The sequence below is a fragment of the Hippoglossus stenolepis genome, chromosome 8 (assembly GCF_022539355.2).
Source record: "Hippoglossus stenolepis isolate QCI-W04-F060 chromosome 8, HSTE1.2, whole genome shotgun sequence".
NCBI classification, from domain to species: domain Eukaryota; kingdom Metazoa; phylum Chordata; class Actinopteri; order Pleuronectiformes; family Pleuronectidae; genus Hippoglossus; species Hippoglossus stenolepis.
The window spans coordinates 9273985-9294879 of record NC_061490.1 but is presented as its reverse complement, the minus strand read 5'-3'; the positions used below and the strand labels follow the sequence as shown (position 1 = coordinate 9294879).

The window sequence follows — 20895 nt, the reverse complement described above, 5'->3', positions numbered from 1 at the left end:
TGTCTAAACCACTGTTAGTTTCAACACACTACTTCTACACATCAGCTTGAGTCTATTCAGCAACCAAATATTGTGGCTTTTATAATTAAGTTAGTTTCTATCAGTGCATATCATGAATGTTTATATCAATCTTTTGTTCCCGCTGCCAAGGAGGTATTGTTTACTCTGAATTTGTTTGTTAGTTAGCAGGATTATGCAAAAACTACAGGACCAATTCCCATGAAATTTTGTGAAGGTCAGACATGGCCCTTGGAAGAACCCATACATTTTTGGAGCTGATTAGAATACATGGGCAGATCCTTACAGCGTTTGCCGCAAGATTAATTCAAACAGATTCCAAGTAACAGGTACTAAGACTAAAGAGTGAAAGACAAGTTCTTGCATACATGCTACTTGCAGGTTACGCAACTACGCAACTGTAGCTAAAACTGTGAGGTCTGACTGCGTGAACGCTAATAACTTTATGGATGATAGCTCGAGCGAGCACGCAGCAAATAGCACTGCACGTGGCCATCCAATGCAGCAACGGAGCAAAACACCAAGTAAGATCTCCCTAATGTCAGTATTAGAAGTCTGAGGTATGACTTAGTCTGATTATAATCATGGGGTTCTGCTGTTGGGTTCTGCAATGACTTAAGTGTTTATATCTAAAACACAGTTCTCTCCTTTGGTTTACTTTTCTTGCATCCTGCAGAAGAAGTGTGCACCCCACGCAAACTTGTTTTAACACAGCACCCTCCTGGTTTCACACAGTATCAAATATTGACCATATAGCTGGAGTGCAGTTATCTCCCACTCAGGTGTTCTGCTATTGTCAGCGTGTTGCCTCTCACCTTGACAGCTTGGTTTGGCTCTGTCCCACTCTGGTCTCTTGCTGTTGCCCATGACACATGTCAGAGTGGAGTAGCCCTGCAGCAGATAGCCAGCCTCGCAATGAAATGTCACCATGGATCCCAGCTTGTAGTCAGTACCCATTCTAGTGCCATTCATCACATTGCCGGGATCAAAACACGCCTCCCGTAGTTTCGCTGCCAATCAAAAGAACAAGGCTTTGAGAACAGAGTCTAAAATGAGAGAGGATATCTAATACAGCAGAAATAAGTATAAATAGTCTGAAGGCTGCAACAGTCTGTTTGATTTAACCTCACTGTTTTTAAAAAGTAACATGGTATGGTGGAAATATAAGGTTGAATCAGAGGCCATTCTCACAGCTGGCATCAATATTAGATAACATAATTGTGTACAGTTGCACACTTCAAAGACTTCATTGTATAATTCATTTATGTATGTATCGAACAAAAACCCCTGCTGTTATACATAAACATATTCTTTGAAAATGCACGTAGACTCCCACTTGCAGGGGCCTTCTGAGTACCTTTGTATTCCAAATGAAAGCCGGTGTAGCTCACAGAGCCGTCACTGCGAAATGCCAAATACATGAAGTTGGAGGTGCTCTCAATCTTCTCTGGGAGTTTACTGTCTTGGAAACTGCCAATCAGATGAGCGCTGCTGTCTGGACCGTCATAGATATACAGGAAGTCATAGTTGGGCTCAATGCTGAAGCTGTGAAGAGTAAAAGAAAACGGACAAATAAAAGATAAAACAGTTATAATTTTCCAAAGTCTTAGCCACCAGATTGTACGAATTGTTTGAGAGATTTAGAATGCATTAAGGTTTCAAAATTAGAGCGTGCACCGTAGTGCTAGAAGTGAGTCATGCCAAGTGATTTGTTTTGCATCTCCAGACAAAGAGATACAAAAAGATATCTCCCCGAAGAGGTGAGAAGAGATTAAATTGTTGTGACACTGTGGTGGTACAAAATCTTCCCAGACGGCAGTGGCAATGCAGTGTGAAAAGATCGCTTCATATCGTGGCACTGTGTATCAAATCACATGCTGCAGTGAGAGTGGGGCATTTGTTTTCAAAATAATGAGCACGGTTTATGACAAAAATGTAAATAGCTTGGAGATAATTGCATTTGAGTTGGATCAAGGCAACTCCAATTTAAAATCATAACTCCATCCTTTCGTTTGGCGGTCCCACGGGAGAAAGCAGCATTGTGGTAACTCCATTAGATGTTTGTTTTGAAGGACAAAGTTGAAGAAAAAAAAACACAGTGAGTTGCTTCTCTTTGCCTGAAGGAGAAGGCAAGTGGGTGGGAGTGCAGCGAGAGCCAGTGTACCTGCGCCTCTTCTCTCACCCTCCATGAAAACGACTATGGAAATAACACATGAGAAGTCAAAAGAAGACTGCCAGTGAAATGTGCCCTCAGGCCTTGCTGTGAGTTTGCTCTGTCAGTTTTGCTTTTATATGCTTAGATCGTAATTAATAATGTAAAGCTTGTTGTCTGAGTATCATACAGCTTAAGAAATGAGCTGCACTCAGAACACAGCTCCGTGCAGTATACGCAGCATTCAGCCAGAAATCTGCTTTCACCACATTCCAGCAAAGTGGCAGCAATACCTGCCTTCTGGGTGTTTTGTAGAGGCACTGCAGCTTCTGCCCCTATCTCCCAACCCACCTGGGCTCCAAACTCAGGTCCTCTGCTTAACACACATGGCCAACTTTGCTCAATACCATGATGTTATACCTGGTTCCGCTGCAGAAAACAAGCAATTCCACAGCACAGCCTGAGCTGCTGTGCATCCACTGAGAACTGACTCCATTCTGTTACAGGTAGGTTACAAACATAGCACAGGTTTAGGGAAAGCTCCATCTTGTAAGCCACTGGACCGTGTACTTAAGGGACAACAATGTTTTTTAACAGGCATCAAGCATTTTCAATCTGATCCACTGCCAGTACTCTACCTTAAATTCCTGGATTTGCTTGATAAATAATTGTTTTAAACAACCTAAAGCCCTGTGCTTTGAAATAAAAAAAAAACTGCTAGTATGAAAAATGTAGCCTGTATTTTTTTTTTTCTTTGTTTTTCGCCAAAAGCAAAGTGGACACAGCAGCCACTCATATTACCTGATAAAAGCCAAGGAGATGACATAGTCTGAGTGCACAGCGATAAGCCAGTCGCAGTCTTTGCTGTGTGGGTAGGGGTTGGGGTAGTTGGGAGAGAGGATGAATCCTGAAGATCCAGTCACATTTCCACCACAGGGAGCTTGAAAGATAAAACAGGAAGAAGCGGTGGATGAGAGAGATGTATATATGAGATATGTGTCTGACCGCTTTCTTATAGAGGCGCCTAATATTGGCTACATATGCCAAATCATTTCAGTTGTATCCTATAAAGTGTTCTACTCAGTGTTCAACAGGGTGTGATCAACTCACACGTAGACAAAAAGTGCTTTGATTTTCGGTTTAACTTGATAAACATGTAGAATAAATATGCATCTGACCAAAAATATGAAAAACTAACTTTTGAACTATGAATTATTAAAACAACAAAATGCATCTCTGCTCGTCCCAAACAGTTAGTTTGAAAAGTTATTTAAACATTTTTTATCTCTCAAAAATGTTACTCATATTTTCTGTTCATTGCTACAGAACATGACTCCTGGATTTTAATGGGACTACAGTGATTCTGCAGTGACAAACCGATTCCGTTAGATACGTATGAAGCTAGCACGACATCAATTTAATCATCAATTAATTAATATTCTACAATAATGCTAAAATTAACCCTTTACTGTGTGAATTCTGTTCATGTGATTTTTCTAAATTTTGGGTGTGTGAGCATGTTCGATGATATTCTCCGAGCTTAACTTTTGAAGGCTTCCCTTGTCATTTGTGAGTTTGATGAATAAAGAAACAGCTTTCAGTTTCACTTCCAAGTGTCAGCAACACACCGATGACTAAGTTGCTCTTATTTACTATGATAAGAAATTCATACAATAATTAATATAAGAACAGCTGACAATTACATCAAGTTCTGACTCAGACAGACTTGCTCCTGACGGCATTAAATTGTGCTCAGTTGTGTGATCTTGTAATCGCATTGCAAAAATTCCTAGCGGTTCCCAGCCCGGGAAAAAAAGCCCTCACTTAGACCAGTTGGCAGCAACTCAAGAGCATCTAGGTTTCTTTGGACCTACTTAGTGTAATTATTTCTAATTGCATTGTTAAGTAATTAGCTGTTAAACTCTAATACGGCAATGTGTTGGGAGACTATAGAGTACTCAGCCTTTAACTGGCTACAGAAGTGGATTTGTCCACATAAGGGTTGGCAAAAACTCAAACACAGCTGAACAGTCTTGTTTATCCTCCACATATTTTTAAGACATCAGTGAGCGAGAATTATAGTCTATGCTGCAGCAAGTTAATAGAAAAACTCCCTTGCTCCCTCTTCCTCTCACCATCTCTCTTTCACTCTGATCCTCTACACTTCCTTCTCTCCCTCTCTCCTTCAATCCATATGCCTCTCCCAATATCCTCCTCAAATTCCCCCTTCCCTCTCTTTTCCACTCTCTCTCTCTTACCGATGCAGCTTGGAGGGCTGGGTTGCCAGTAGTATCTATTTTCCACTTGGATGCAGGTGATTCTGCTCTCTCCCTGCAATTCATATCCCGGATCACAAGAGAAGGTCACCGAGTCACCAGGCTCACGCCCTTCACCGTTGCGACTGCCATTCATGGGAATACCTGGATCTCTGCAGGCTGTCGCTAGCGAACCTGAAGGGCAAACACACAAACATGTTACTCACCTACACGCACATCTGCCTGCAATGTACAGGGAATCGATGAGCACGAGAGAGAGCACACAGTTTCATATCATATGGTAGACAGCTGTCAAACTGAAACTGTGGCTCAAACAGTGTTACAGCACAAAGCAGATTACAAACTGATATCAGCCGAAATCCTGCCATGTTTTCCTAATCTGTTTTCCTAAACCACAGCTGTGCAGCAGCCCAGCACTGCGAGGGTGATCTGGTAAAATGTGATGGATTCTTCAAATGTTCCCATCTTCAGAGACTTTATTGAGAGATTTAACAAAGTTACGCATATTGGAGACTTATGATGTTGCTTCTTTTTTTTTTTATAAAATACAAAATACATTGTGCCTAAATAAATGAAGTTAAAGAATAAATAAAATACAAATGTGAATTAAGAGAGAATCATGTTGCATATGATGTGATTAATGGATGACACACTCAGAACAATACATTTGATTATGCAATTTCAAAACGTGTAAAATAATCAGTGGTTGTGATTTAATATCTGTGAAACAAGGGATCATAATGATCCACATTTTAATAAAGAGACACTTAACCTCTATTCTGCATGGATGGTAAGTATAGGTGTAACTTAATACCCAGAATTCAATGGTTGCCATCACAAAACACGGTCACTCATTGAAGACGGTTTGCAGAGGTTTCAACTAACACAACTGAATTCAATATTTGGCACGTCTGTTTTGTAGTAGTTAAAGTCTAAACTAACAAAATGTATATATTTCATGGTTTTTATGAAAACGATTGGGGCCAGTGCAGCAAGACTACTGCTCCCATCGTGCTTTCGTTTCTAAAAACCACTCGCCTGAGGCAAGAGGGTGTTTAAGTACAGTGTGAATCTCCAGAATCGATCTCAGCCTCAAACGCATGCAATGAATCCTACGTCATTGATTTTTACATTAGGCTGCCATGTCTATATACTAAAGAGAATGAAAACATGAACATCATTTCATCAGATATGGAATACATGTGGCTATGAAACTTCTACCCTTAAAATTGTATTAGTATTATGACAGCAAAGGTTCATGTGAACTATATGGGCCTTCACTGCTCATCAAGGCACAAATAAAGATAACATATAATGCTAAGACATGAAAGATGACAAAATGTAAACCCACTATCATTCACTATGGTTAACTTAATATCATTTGGGAACATTCTCATTAGAAGTCAACAAAGTGTGAAGCTTCAATGTTCTCCTTATATCATGTATGAACATGCTAAATATGCACTGTAGTGACAACATTCATGTGGTGGTAATCCGTAAACATGCTCAGTGGCACTCAAAACAATCAGGTAACTTTTCACTCTTTGTTACTGGCTAAATGTTCTAGGTCCTATATGTTTGGTTTTATGTTACGTTTTTGTTTTATTTAACTACAGCTGTTTTTAATCTTAATTTCACAGCTTCCATAGACATACATTGAACTCCCTAATTCTATTCACAATATGTTTGGTTATAGGTTTTCGTTTTTCCTCATTTAAATGTAGTATATGTTATATAGTTTTTGATAATTTGTTGACTATTTGCACATTCACAATGAGTCTCACAAAGAGCATGAGAGAGTACAATCCTACACTACAGCTACTCAGAAGGATATACTCACTGGAGAAGTCAATGGCAAACCCAGACTTGGTGATGTAAAAGTCGGTCTCAAACTGAATGGTGACGATGTTGAGAGTGGAGTGGATTCCCTCAGGTAGCAGCGAGCCGCTAACTTCCTTCAGAGACATCTCGTTCTCAGGAGGCCCGTCCCACACCTTCAGAATGTCGTGGGATGCCTCTGTGTCAAATGCAAGAAACTGCAGACTGGGAGACAGGAACGCAGGAGAGTGTTACTGACTGTGCTTTAATTCTGTCAGATTAAGTTAAGTCAGGTCATTATGTTAACATACAGTATGATGAGTGAGACTGAGATGCATTTAGCTTAAGTGACAGTTTATTCACTCACGTTTAATTGAATAAAGGAAACAAAAACAAGTCTTGCCAAGAAGGCAGGCGTTATGGGAGCTGAACTTGGCAAGATTAGGTTGCCGTCAAAAGAGAGATCTATCTGGAAATAGTGTTCCCATGCTTTTGGGCATTTCAGTTGAGATTTTGTATCATTAATCAAATTCTATCAAAGTAAGAAACACAAGTGCAAAGAATTATCTGCAGTCTCATCAAGAGATGGCCTGAAGCAGCTTCTGTCTTTATGGAATCATACCATGTTTACTTCAACATCTAAGTAAATAGGTGTTATTTCACAGTAATACAAAATGTTCTTAACCAAAAGAAATCTTTCATTGGTCCACAAAAATAACCCTGGATGTAATTGTTGATGTAGCTGCTGTTTCTCTCGATGACATCCTGCTTTAGAGGAGATAGCTTCATGTTTAAAATCTTAACTGAACTGGACTTCAGTGAAAACATGTTTAGGTGTTTTTTTTTTCTTTGAGTCTTTCATAGTCAGGTCAAGTTAGAATGACCTCAGTCAATTTGGGAAGAATTTAATCAACAACCTTCTGTTCAATTCAAGGCAAATTCCTTCCTTTATAAACAGCACTCTCTTTATAGCGTCACATTCCTTTTGATTTAACCACAAAAAGAGTGTCCTACTGTTGATTCCTAATATACATAAAAAAAATTAAGAGACCACTCAGGATTTCTTGTAATGTATGAAAGCCACTTCATTCTAGTGTCTGTTTAAGAATAGAACCAAAAAGTTAATTTAATTTTAAACACAGTAAAATCAGAGAAACTGATAATCTTGCAGGGGTGTCTTTTTTTTTCCAAAGCTGTATTTGTTTATTTTGCAGACTTAATAATTTAAGGCCCAACTTTAGGTTATTAAAAGCCCCTTTTTTTTTTCCTTATCGCCATATTATGTGAGTAATGATGCTCAATTCAATTTGCTTTTTTAATTTATTGCATGTTTTAATTAAAATATTTTAAATTATCAAGTAAGTTATACAAAGAAAATAGCAAATTGGTTTTCATTTATACTGGATATACAGTTAATGCATAAATATTCAGCAAATTGAGTTACCTGACAATGTTGCCAGAGTTGACCTCAATTGTCCACGTGCACCTCAGGTTGTTGTCGTAGGGGAAGGGATACCCGGGAGAGAGGATCCGCCCTGTGGACTCGCCCTTGAAATTGCCACCACACTCCGCTGCATAGACATACACACAAATGAGTACAAAAAAGCAAAGTCACAAAACAGGAAATGCAGCCACATGCACACAGAAGCAAATGTCCATGTGACGAAACAAAAAACCCCAAAATACTGTCAGAGTCCACAATGAGGACTAATGAGCAACAGTTGAAGCTCTGCTGAAAATAAACAACTAACAGGTAATAGGACTGCAGCAATCACTTCCTGCCTGACCAGAGAAACTCACAGATGCAAAACTTGTTTTGTTGTAAGTATGCCTCCTAATGATGCCATTAATTAACTTTAAAAAGACTGTGTCCAGAGAATATATAGGCTGGGCTTCGGACTGCAGGGAGAACCACTGCTACAAATGTTAATGATGGAATATCTTATCCAATCTGTGCCGTCTCTCCCCTGGTTATCATCTCGCTATCTATGTTACAGAACAAACGGCATTTAATTAATAGGAAAATTGCATTAGATTGCCACAGTGGTTGGCTATAATCAGCATCATAACACTGAGCAAATGTGAAAGTCCTTGACAGGAGCCAGGATGTTGCCCAGGAGAAATGGCTAGAAATCCCATTTCACATTCAGCTCACAGAAACATAGCTCACTATTAATATTGACCGTTCAGTGATCCACTACCAACAGTTAATCAATAGACTGATTACCTTTCTTCTTTTTTTTTTTTTGATTGTATTGAACATGCCACAATGCAAGACTGAAGCACTTTCACTGAAAAAGGAACAAATACATGTTTCATTGAAAAAGGCCTGGGGAAACAGTGGCATTTAAAGTGCAATTCTGCACACGTCCGGAATTTGAAAATCATATTTTACCCTAATCCATCACTGCTAGACATTAAGAAACAGACACTGCTTCACAACACCTTCCAGACTCAAGCAACGTGTAGGTAATAGCTTTATCATTTGTCTGTCTCAGCATGTTCTGAATATGAAAGTACAGCCAAGATTGTGCATTTTTGTCTGTGACTCAATCTGATATGAGCACTCTGATAATTGCATCTTTGCTTCTACAAAAAAAAAAAATGAAGATTAATTTCTTGTGGGTAAATTTCTAAATTATGTAGCCTACAAATGAAACAGACACAGAGAAACACAGCAATAGCAACTTTCTTCAACATTGTGTTCTTAATGGCTCCATACACCCTGTTTTTCATCAAGAACACAAAGAAATCAATGTTTCACAATAAAACATCGGAGCCTTTTATATTCCCCGACAAAATTACAAGTAGCATATTTTCTTTCTAGCAAGTTAAACTGAGTAGAACTCATATCGGTATGAATCCTTGGGATTAACAGCTAGCCGCAATGTTAACAGTTTACCTGATCTCACTAATAATAAGTGTAACTACAGAAGACAAGAGAGAGATAAACAGATGTCTGATGCCACAAATTGGGACAGAGAATGATGGTTCATCCACACTGCTACGTTTTTATTTGTAATCGATCAATTTGGCTATGGATACACCTGCTGTCCGCAGTACTCCGGAGTTTTAGAGCTGCTAAAACTGAGGAGTTTGGAAACGCTGCTGGCCCTGTTTCAGTTTGAAAACTCTGGGCCTGTATTTTAGACTAGGTGGGATGAAACATATACGTTTGTAAATGATGACGTGGACACTTAGACCCTCTTGCTGATTAGGTTTTACAAGTCATGATTTAGCCTTTGCTGAATCGTCAGACTTCCATCACATGACTCCCTTCCAGAGGAAAACAACCTCGGCTACAGGTGTGGAACACAACATTGATAATCAATTACAAGCGTTGCTGACCCAGTTACCTTTGATTTTGTGCAGTTAAATTTGACATTTTACGGTCACAGGAAATGTGTTTTCAGGCCTGTACGGGGATTAAAACTGATATTGAGCCAAAACGCTTGTGTGGAAAGAGATGGATTTAGTTTGCAAACATAGTTGTATAGACATAGCCAAAGACAGCAGAAATACTTAGGTAGAAAGATTTACCTATACATGACGGGAGGTGATTGTCCCATGCTCTTCTCTCCCCGGTCATGCACTTGAGGATGCCACTGCCGTGCAGGGTGTAGCCTTGATCACAGCCGAAAGTAATGGCACTTCCAGAAAAATGACCCTGGTCACTGACTTTGAAGCCGAACTGCGGCACACCTGGATCATCACAGTGTGAAAGCTCAAAACCTGGACGAGTGAGATTAGGAAAAGGAGGCAATGAGTTGAAGAATCACATCACATGAATACTGGGGACATAACCACAAAAATCTACAACATTTCCATTGATCTGTACTGTAAAGAGGTATTGATTGAGCTTTGAGAATTAATTTCTAGTTGAGCACAAATGAGGGCTCAGTTACTTTGCCATTATATTTCTTGGCAGTAAACGATTCCTTTTGGGCCGACAGCCCAATTAGACAGTCACAATTAAATGTTCAATTGAGTGTGGACGTTTACCACGACTGAGAAACAGCCCATCCACTCGTAACACTTTGGGGTATAACAAGAGAAATAAAATAAACAAGCCACAAACAAGAAAATGTTGCAATAACTCTTCGGCTTGCCATGTTTGAACTTGACCGTGGCCTTTATGTGTGTTGCTCTCTTTCAGGTACTAAATGTAAGTGTTCTGCTATGCAGCAACAGTGACTGCACATAAAACCAGCAGTGCTGATTTATCATCCCTTCTCACGGCGAGGTCCGTGCCCATGCCAGATGTTATGGTGGTGTAACAAGTGTCATGCCCAGTGTAAATCTCGAGCAGATACTCAACACATTTGGAAAATAATCTCAGCACTTCAGGTGGAAGAGTCGTGAAAACGTGATTAGATTTCATGTTCTGACAAGTTTTAAGCTGCCCGTACACCACCTCCTCCTTGCCCTCTTGCTGTTCACACATCAGTCAATCCTCTCCGAGTTGAAAAGAGTATTCATTCTGCTTGAAAGGACTGAGTAAAAACTGCACTTTGAGATGGATAATGGCTGCGAGCTTATATTCTGCTATTTACCTTGTACACAACACTGGAAAAGTCATAAATTAAATCCAATTATGTGATTCTTAATTATGGGTAATTTTGTAACTCAAAAGGCAGATAATAATTAAACTTCATTTCCCCTGAATTAATTGTGGTTCCATTTAGATTCGGCTGGCAATTTATTTAGTTCATGTAAATGAGTATATATTATTTTCAGTCGGGATCTAAAACTTCATGTGTAATAACATTATCCCATAAAACTTATTTTATGTCAACTATTTTATAGTGGTTAGTTTCTCGCACATTTGCCGTAGAAATTATCATTTCTAGCATCGGCATTGTAACTGGAAGTTAGCTAAAGACTTTTTTGCTTTTATACTGTTCAAGTGAAAACAGCTCTTGGCCTGATGTCATCTGTACTAACTATATTGAATTCTACCTTAGAAAACCCGCTGGTAGATAAAAGGAATTCAGGGATTGCAGGTGAAACACAACAAAAACACTTTAAATTGGACTGCAAAGTGCAGTGTCACCAAAGCATTCTCTCGTCACAGTAATAAATTAGAAACGGTTAGCAACAATACACAGTCAGCAAGCCAATTAAGGGCGAGAAACAAAACCCATCTATTACTGGCCCACTTACATCAATGACCCAAACTTTCAACACACACACACACACGCTCATGCATATGCAGAGGCACACACTGTCTGCAGTGCATGCACATACACATTAGCAAACACTGATTTCAAACAATACCAACTATAATTCACCTGTTTTAACAAGGAACAGTTAGCCAGACAATTGCTGACGTGGAGAGCAAAGGAAAAGAAGGAACAGGGGAAGGCAGAGCGAGAGAGGAGGGAGAGAAAAAGGCAAATTTTCCTGCAGGAGTGGAGCGGAAACAGCATGCTGTGTTTAATGGATACCCTGACAGTGAAAGACACAGTGAAGCAGGGTAAGGGTCAATTAAAATTTTCTTTTAAATTCCGCTACTTGAACCGCCTGGCTCCTGAAGTGAGGCTAAATTCAGTCATTTGGAAAAGCGTTAAGTCCCCCCTCCTCCAGTGAAATGAAATGTGACTTACTGTGGTATATGAGCCGGAACCCCGCTGCCGTCACCTCCTGGTCGGAGTAGAATTCCAGCCACAGATAGTTGGAAGTGGTGGTGAGGGACAGACCTTGCATCGACGTGCCTGTGTAGGTGCCAAGGAGTGGGGCTCCACCATCCTTGCCATCATACACCTGATTAGAGACAGAGAGCGACATGAGCTATTCTGCTTTATAGGTGTGTGCTATCTACAATTACGAATTAAATATTAATACCCAAGAATGAAAGCGACAGTTAAAAAGAAGCTATGAGTTCTGTATATCTTCTTTTATATGGCACCTCTACTGCAAATCCAATGTCCTAAATGAGATGTGAAAATTAGATTGGAGTGACCATAATTTATCCCACTGATTTAATACAGAGCCTCTCAGAGTTGAAGTAACAAGATGGTGCTGGGTTACATGATGCCAAAAAAAGGACAATTTTGGAGGTGTAGTGGAATGTTCATTTTACTTTATAATATTGGCTTTTTAATCAAATGGTTTGAGTGAATTTGTTGAGCAAATATTAAAATGTTCCTCAATATTAAAAAGCTAAAATCCAACAAGAGTTTTAAATCACTCAAAGCAGAGAGCAAGGCATTTTTCTGTTATCTGGATTAACGCCAAATAGATTTATTAATCTTTGTTTGTTTATCTTTTTCAGCCGAGCAAGGTGTTGAACCAATGCAAATTATTTGTCAAAAAGAATTCCCTTTTTCTGGATTTCCAGTAATATATATAACCTTTTCCTGATTGACTGTGAAATAACTCTGGGCTCTTGAAATACTCCTGAGGCATTCTTTGTTTTGTTTTCTGTTTTGTTTTTTCTTCAAGGCAATTTAGCTCTGCAATGTTGTCTGTCCACATTTCAGATCCTCACAAGATGACTAAGTACAAGAGATGACCGTCTACACAACTCCACTGCTAAAAAAACAGATAGTGGGCGACAATGCTGTTAATTGAAGCATAAGACAAGACATCTGCATCCCAAAAAGAGTGCATTCCAGCTGTGAAGTGAGGACTACATAGTCATTTGCATCACATCTGTGGTGCGTACAAAAAGCTGTTAAAATGCCCTTGAGAAACGAAATGAATCTTTTCCTTCCCAGAGAGATGCTGCTGCTGTTGTTGTTGTTTGACCTTTGATCCACCTACCAATACAAAACAATTGTGCATTCTGCCTGGTGTTTTCCACAAAATCCTCCTTTTACTGGTTTCTTCTTTTGTACATAATAAAAAGCACCAGGAGCTGACTCATATGCCATTGTTAGTTGTTGATTATCTACGTGTAGTGTTTAGCCTTGTTTATACTTGTGAATTATGTTTATTGTTGAGCCCTGTCAAACAGAGAATTTCTGTCACTTTGGGACAAACAATAAACTTTATCTTTCTATCTATTTTCCATCACCAACATGGAGTGACTGTATTGTGTCTTTACCTTGATGATGTCACCTTGTGCGAGTTGAAAAGTGCTGGCAGTGATGTTGACACCTTTGCCAGTTTGAACCTGAATGCTGTACACACACTCATGGCTGTTGTCATAGTTCATTGGGTAGTTTGGCGACAAAAGAACTCCCTCACTGTTGGAGACTGTTGATCCACACTCAGCTGCAAGAAAAACCAACACCAAGAAAAGAGACATGTTCAGTTTAACAACAGGAAAACTTCTACAAAAAAAATCTAATCTCTAAAACTAAAATTGGAATAAAAAATTTAAAGGGATAATGGACTTAATACATTCAATTATTATTAATAAAAAGATATGGCTATAATTCAAATGCTATGTATGAATGATCATTATTACTAATATGTAGCAGAGGCAGGGTTGTTATTAAGTTTTTATTTGATATTGACATGTTTAAAAAACGCAACACTGGCTAACAGGGTAAATTCTGCAATAAAAATACTGTAAGATAGAAGAAATCAGAATAAAAGCAGCTGACCACGTACCCACACACCTTGGCAGAGGGGCACTCCAAATACGGCGGCCACCTCCCAAGCACACGACCTCCTTCGCCCCCTGTAGACGATAGCCTGTATTGCAGGTGAACGCCAGCGAGTCCCCGATTCCAAATCTGGAACCCGTGTGCAAGCCGAACTGAGGTGACCCAGGATCCTGACAGGGTTCCAGATCATACTCTGGAAACATGATAGCCCAAAAAAATAATCAGTTTTAAAAATAACATCATTATGCTATTATAATGATGTATATTTTCAAATAAACTCTTTGAAAACCCATTTGGCCAATAAGGAAAACAATATGAGAGTTAGTAGGGATTATCTGCCTTGCTCGAGGACACTTCATCAGATTGTGATACATGCCAAAAGCTTTAGCCCAGCATGTCGAGATGAAGAATGGGCCCTCTAAAAACAGGCCACCCTGTAGGCAGCTTTATTATATATATAGGCTGTTGGTGGCCTTATGATTTGAGATGTAGATGCAACTCAGGTGGCGCAAGAAGAAGTTCTTTTCCTGGGCACTATTCCTCTCACGGCCTGGATCTGGCAGAAGGAAGAGCTATTGTATGAAGGCCTATTGATTTCAGCATAGCAACACGTTACAGCAGAACCCCAGTGTAGGATGTGGCCTGACAGCATTGGCAAAATTTCATCAAAGGTCACAAAAGGTTACAAAATGAATTCTAATCAGAAAATCTATAGATGCTAATGATAGAGCTTACAAGGACACACACACACATAAAAACTAAATTTCATGAATATTCATGGCTGCATAAGTTATATTTTCACTTCAGCGAACAGCAGGCAAACATTTAGCCAGGATGCTCATGGAGCAGAGTCTCTCTCTCTCTCTCTCTCTCTCTCTCTCTCTCTCTCTCTCTCTCTCTCTCTCTCTCTCTCTCTCTCTCTCTCTCTCTCTCTCTCTCTCTCTCCTTTTCCGACTTTATCATATCCCTCTCCCTCAATCTCTCTTTCTCTCTCCCCGCCCTCTCCATCAACCCTGCTCACTCAGCATCACCATCTGTCTCATCTCCTCTCTCTCCATCTCCCTCCCTAAGCCTTGTATCTCCACCTATTGCTACATTCCTTCCTTCTCTCTACATGGGGGCCCCCATTATTTCTGTAAACCCCCCCCCACCCCTTCCCTCCATCTCCTCAGTCCTGAGGATACTGACCCAAATGCCATGCTTTGATGATCATTCCTATCACGGTCAGACACCCTCTACCTGCGTAACCTCGTTGTCTCTTAATTGTCCTCCTCTGATCAGCACAGCCTGGGGCACTGTCTACCTTAAGCCTGCACCTATTATCATGGGCAAATCACTCCACGAGTTACTTGATACACAATTTAGAAAAGCTTACCACTTTTGATCTCATCATCTGTTTTGTCTTTGTCTGTCAGTCACCCATCACTTCTTTACCCCTGAAATCCAGCCACCACATTCCCATCCATCCTTCTTCTTCCTCTACAAAATTCTTCCACAACTTCTTCCCTCTTAACACCTTCTCGTCACCTTCCCATTCTGACTATACACCTTCCAATATGCCCCCCTCCATGCCTCCAACACATAGGAACCTTAATATGCCTTCATACCCGAGAAGGAGATGTTGAATCCCTGCAGTGATATGGAGAAGTCGGAAATGAAACGTAGCTGGGCCTTGAAGTTTCCATACAGGCCGGCGTTAACTGGTGCAGGCCTCTCTGAGCCGGTGAGTCGAGCCAGGGGCTGAGCAAAGCTCCCGTTTTCTGTTATCAGAAGGTAGTCATGGTGATCCTCCAGGTGGAAGGAGTGAAAAGTGAATTGGACACCTTGGAGGAGAAAATAAGAAAGCCCATTGAGGAGACGTTTTCAAGAAAATATGAAGAATAGCTTCCAAAGATACAGACAGAGCTTAGAATAAAATATGTAATGGACAAATTTGACTATATCCTCCATAAAGTTGCATTGTATAGAATATTATTACAGTGCAGAGCACGGACTAACAATTAAATGACCTCAAGCTGAATGTGACAATTCAATACAAATTTTAATTGTAATTTCAAATGTCATATCATGATTAAAGTCTAGCTATTAATATGGGTTTAGCTTACAAAAAAATATCAATCCACATAATGTTTTTCATTCATTAAATAATAAATGCTTTGATTTACAGCAGAACAAGGAATAGGCATACTAAAAAGAATCCTACCACAATGCTATTACTGTAATGAAAAGTGAATTTTACATTTAAAAAAGGTGAATTAAAAAACCTCTTGTGAATTCTTTTTTTTTATTTCATTTTCATTCACTATTATGTAATTCAAGAAGCAAAGGCTTGCCACCAGTTTGCCATATGCCAACCTTTTAAAACTATGTACAACTTGAAACCTTTTTATATTGTATTTCCAAAAATACACACATCACTACCTTACAAACCAAGATTACTGATTTGTGTGAGAAAGTAGAATATAATTATAATAATAATATAAAACAAAACTGCCACAGCAGCAAAGAAAATCTACATATTATTTAGGCAAATCCTGATGGTCTGCACAACCTGCTTTTATTTTCCCATAATACCTCAGACCCCATTATAAGATCATCTCATTCATGACGGCCAGTTGGTTTATTATCAGTACAATAAGCTCTTTCTTCTATATCGCATTGGTTGCATCTCTTCAATTATGACTCTACTATGTCTCTTACTGGATATTTATGTAATCATTCATGGTAATTTATACAAATGAATGTAAAATCTGGGAAAAAGATGTTTCCATCTCTGAGTTGTGTAGACTGGCCACACGATGTTTGGCTCACTTGATAAATAAAGACCCAAATAGCCATAAAATAAATAACACATGAAATGATTGATTGTGCTCCATAAACAGCAAATTACAGCACATAGAGTAAAAGCAAATGAACAATAAATCAAGAGCCATCCATATGAAGGGACATTCCAATATTTTGACAGAGTAGGTATGTCGCTAATTACGGAGTAGAATAGTGATGTAGATGAATATGTCGTCCAGTAAGTAAAAGCAGCATAAATATACATATCTATATTTTTTAATGCAGTGAAGACACCCACTGACAGGAAGAGTGACCTGTGGGTGTACATATACATCTGAATACATTAATATGTTGAAACCTATCTAAAGATTTATTTATATTAAGTAGGGAAAGGAAACAAAAAAAGGCTACAATATTGTTTGGGGTTACACACTAGGTAAATGTCAAGGTAGTGGTACAAGTATTGCATTTTTAAAATCATGGAAACCACTGTACTTCTAGGAACTTCAGTGGTTTGGATAATTATTTTGTACAAATGTACCTCTTGACACATTTCAATCACAAGGTCTAAGAAGTTATAGTTGGACGCACTGGGCAGTTTAATAAGCATCACACATTGGGTAGTGTTCTAAATGGTTACCGCCTTGAGGTGCTTATTAGACGCCGTATACTAGAGGGGGATTTTTGGATGTCATGCGGGTACAAAAAATCTGTGTGGTAAAAAGTTTGTCTTAAAAAGCCTTATTTGGTAAATTGTAGGTAAAAGTAGCATTGTTGGCTACCAACTCCAGTCTCTACAATACTATATGTATACCTGGGCGTATAGAGTCTTATTGGGTATCCACCACAGGTGCAAATAGCACAGTTTGCTATGGACACATACTAAATTCATTTGCTTCATTAAATCCATTTTACACTTTGATTAATTAAGTAAGCCATATTAGAACTTGTGTCATTTTGACTATAATTAGTAGATGAGTTTGAAGTTTTCCTCACTTAGAGTTGCTGCTATCAGTTTTTCATTCGTGGGTGAAATTGAGTTTCATGTTTCAGTTATTGTTGAATATTAAAAAACCCATATTAAAAAAGTATAATGCTGTGGATTGGATACTTCATTAAAAGCTAGTGTCCTCTTAGAGGTTACACTGAAGGCAAATGTAAAGTCAACCGATTGGAAATACCTGTATGCGTATGTATATGTATTCATATGTCCTCTCACTCAACCATTTATAATGAAGTTTGGAAAACGTATGCATTCTGACATAAACAAAAGCTACTTAGATTAGCAATAACCATGCTACAGTAACCTGTAGTTCAATCACTGAACATGGACTAGATGTGTGGGCTACAGACACTTTGACTCTGACAAAAACCCTCAACATGGGTTGAGTTTTCTGTCCACAAGCAGCGTCTGCTGATGATTGGCTGCTGGTCTCACACAGCATTCTCCTACAGCTTCTGGCCTTTAAACACTGAAACTGGTGAGTTTTGAAGAAGATTTGGACAATCCAATCAAACAGTTCAGTTGACATGTGTCCTTCAATGGTTTCTGTGGTGTTTTCTAACAAAAATATGATTGTGTTATTAAATTAAAAGCATTCTTTGCATATACTAATACTTTGGATGAAGATCTGATCACATTTTGATGACCAAATTACAATTACTTCTTCCCCTAAAAAACTGACAAAGAGTCAAACACAAATTGGATACCTTGAGGCAGAAATAGAATGAAAAACAAAGCTTGATTTTGTTTTCATGGTGTCAAATAATTCAGCTGATTTGGACACAATTCTAAAAGAGTACAACGTGGCTTTTCAATGGTTCTTGAAAGAGAATAACAAGAAACGGTTTGGTAAAATACAGGAATAATACAGTGGTAGGGCACAGAGATAAGCTTAGCGAGCTTTTCAAATGATAATGAAGAAGAATGTCTGAGAGCACTGGTAACTTATCAAATAACTGTCAAGTGAGTGCTGTGATAATAGAGTTAAACTAATAAAATAAAGAATCATCTGTGAATAAAAGTGAGATAACAGAATTATTTTACCAAGTGAAACACTGAAATGTCAAAACAGTTCATTAAATGAGGTAGGTGAAAAAATGTATGAAATTAAATATTCTCCTAATGGTGTAAAAAATATCTAAATGAGGAATGTGTAAAGCCGACTATTATACAACACCGTACTGGAACATGCTTTTAAAAACAGGGGGGAGACATATTTCAATATGTAAGGCCCTCACAGTGTGATGTTAAACTGACGCAGTCTGGCCAGTTGCCTTATGATGTAAAAAAGTCAGTTAATTTAAATGATCTTTGTTCAAGTAATATATACGCTTTGCGCACCCCTCTATTTATAATAATAAAACCCAGCATGTTTTTTTAATCTGTTGAGGGGGTGTTGCTTTAATATTTAGTTTTATCATTTGGCCATATTGTTTCAAGTGTGTCGTATATAAATAAACATACTGTTACTGATGAGTACATACAAATAGAGATAAAGGTCCTTATAGAAAGATATAACTCAATAAAACATGCATATTTTAGTCTGTGTTGAAGGTATACTTATATACTTATGTATAATTTAAAATCTGGGCAGTTTTCTTACCTTTTCCATGGCTGACTTCTACAGTCCACGTACAGTTTAGAGAGTTGGGATACAGCTCCGGGTAGCCAGGTGATAAAATGATCCCCCCGGGTCCCGTGATATCCCCACCGCATGATGCTGAATAGAAAGGTAAGATAGTGAACGATAAAAAAAAGAAAGAAATCTGTAAATGAACCAATAAATCCTTCACCTGAAGACAGAGGAGAGATTTAAATGAATAATATATTCCAGTCATATCACATCCTGTCCTGCTATTTTTATGAATACCGGTAATTCTGCCAACACAATGTATTTTTTCTTCTCTCCCCCTCTCAGAACCAGCCCTACTGCCTAACAGGACAATAAATTATTCATTGATTTGGCTATCCATCCATATTTTCTTCTACTATGGTATCTTAAACTAAGAGTCATTGTCAGAAAATGTGATAATCCATTAAATTTACTGACAAGCATATTCAGCAGATTAGAGCATCTGGCTTTATTTTGATTGAGATTTGAAAATGATTTGGATTTTTCTCCAAATAGAAACAATCATCCCAGCACAGCATCCAGCTGCTTTTTAGGTTGAGGATAATCCAGTAGCAGCCTGCTGTGCTAAGTAGTTACAGATGAGGCGATAGGAATGTTGTGCCCCCTCAGTTACACTACCATTCAAAAGTTTGGGGTCACTTAGAAATTTCCTGGTTTTTCAAAGAAAAGCACTGTTTTTTTCAATGAAGATAACATTAAATTAATCAGAAATACATTCTATACATTGTTAATGTGGTAAATGACTATTCTAGGTGGAAACGTCTGTTTTTTAATGAAATATCTACATAGGTGTATAGAGGCCCATTTCCAGCAACTATCACTCCAGTGTTCTAATGGTACATTGTGTTTGCTAATCGCCTTAGAAGACTAATGGATGATTAGAAAACCCTTGAAAACCCTTGTGCAATTATGTTAGCACAGCTGAAAACTGTTTTGCTGGTGAGAGAAGCTATAAAACTGGCCTTCCTTTGAGCTAGTTGAGTATCTGGAGCATCACATTTGTGGGTTCGATTATACTCTCAAAATGGCCAGAAAAAGAGAACTTTCATGTGAAACTCGCCAGTCTGTTCTTGTTCTTAGAAATGAAGGCTATTCCATGCGAGAAATTGCGAAGAAACTGAAAATTTCCTACAACGGTGTGTACTACTCCCTTCAGAGGACAGCACAAACGGGCTCTAACCAGAGTAGAAAGAGAAGTGGGAGGCCCCGGTGCACAACTCAGCAAGAAGACATATTAGAGTCTCTAGTTTGAGAAATAGACGCCTCACAGGTCCTCAACTGGCAGCTTCTTTAAATGGTACCCGAAAACGCCAGTGTCAACGTCTACAGTGAAGAGGCGACTCCGGGATGCTGGCCTTCTAGGCAGAGTGGCAAAGAAAAAGCCATATCTGAGACTGGCCAATAAAAAGAAAAGATTGATATGGGCAAAAGAACACAGACATTGGACAGAGGAAGATTGGAAAAAAGTGTTATGGACAGACGAATCAAAGTTTGAGGTGTTTGGATCACACAGAAGAACATTTGTGAGACGCAGAACAGGTGAAAAGATGCTAGAAGAGTGCCTGATGCCATCTGTCAAGCATGGTGGAGGTAATGTGATGGTCTGGGGCTGCTTTGGTGCTGGTAAAGTGGGAGATTTGTACAAGGTAAAAGGG

General features: G+C 38.9%; 1 protein-coding gene across 1 annotated transcript in view; it reads right to left on the bottom strand.

Moving 5' to 3' along the window:
* Window positions 1–20895, bottom strand: part of LOC118114004 (CUB and sushi domain-containing protein 3) — a 216408-nt gene that overhangs the window by 111270 nt on the left and 84243 nt on the right. The window contains exons 19-30 of the mRNA XM_035164185.2: window positions 19211–19327; window positions 15428–15643; window positions 13825–14013; window positions 13313–13482; window positions 11871–12027; window positions 9805–9996; window positions 7709–7835; window positions 6287–6489; window positions 4429–4620; window positions 2972–3110; window positions 1376–1563; window positions 834–1028 (exon numbers count right to left, since the gene is read on the bottom strand). Coding sequence (XP_035020076.2) covers window positions 834–1028; window positions 1376–1563; window positions 2972–3110; window positions 4429–4620; window positions 6287–6489; window positions 7709–7835; window positions 9805–9996; window positions 11871–12027; window positions 13313–13482; window positions 13825–14013; window positions 15428–15643; window positions 19211–19327 — 2085 coding nt within the window. The remainder of the gene's footprint in view (window positions 1–833; window positions 1029–1375; window positions 1564–2971; window positions 3111–4428; window positions 4621–6286; window positions 6490–7708; window positions 7836–9804; window positions 9997–11870; window positions 12028–13312; window positions 13483–13824; window positions 14014–15427; window positions 15644–19210; window positions 19328–20895) is intronic.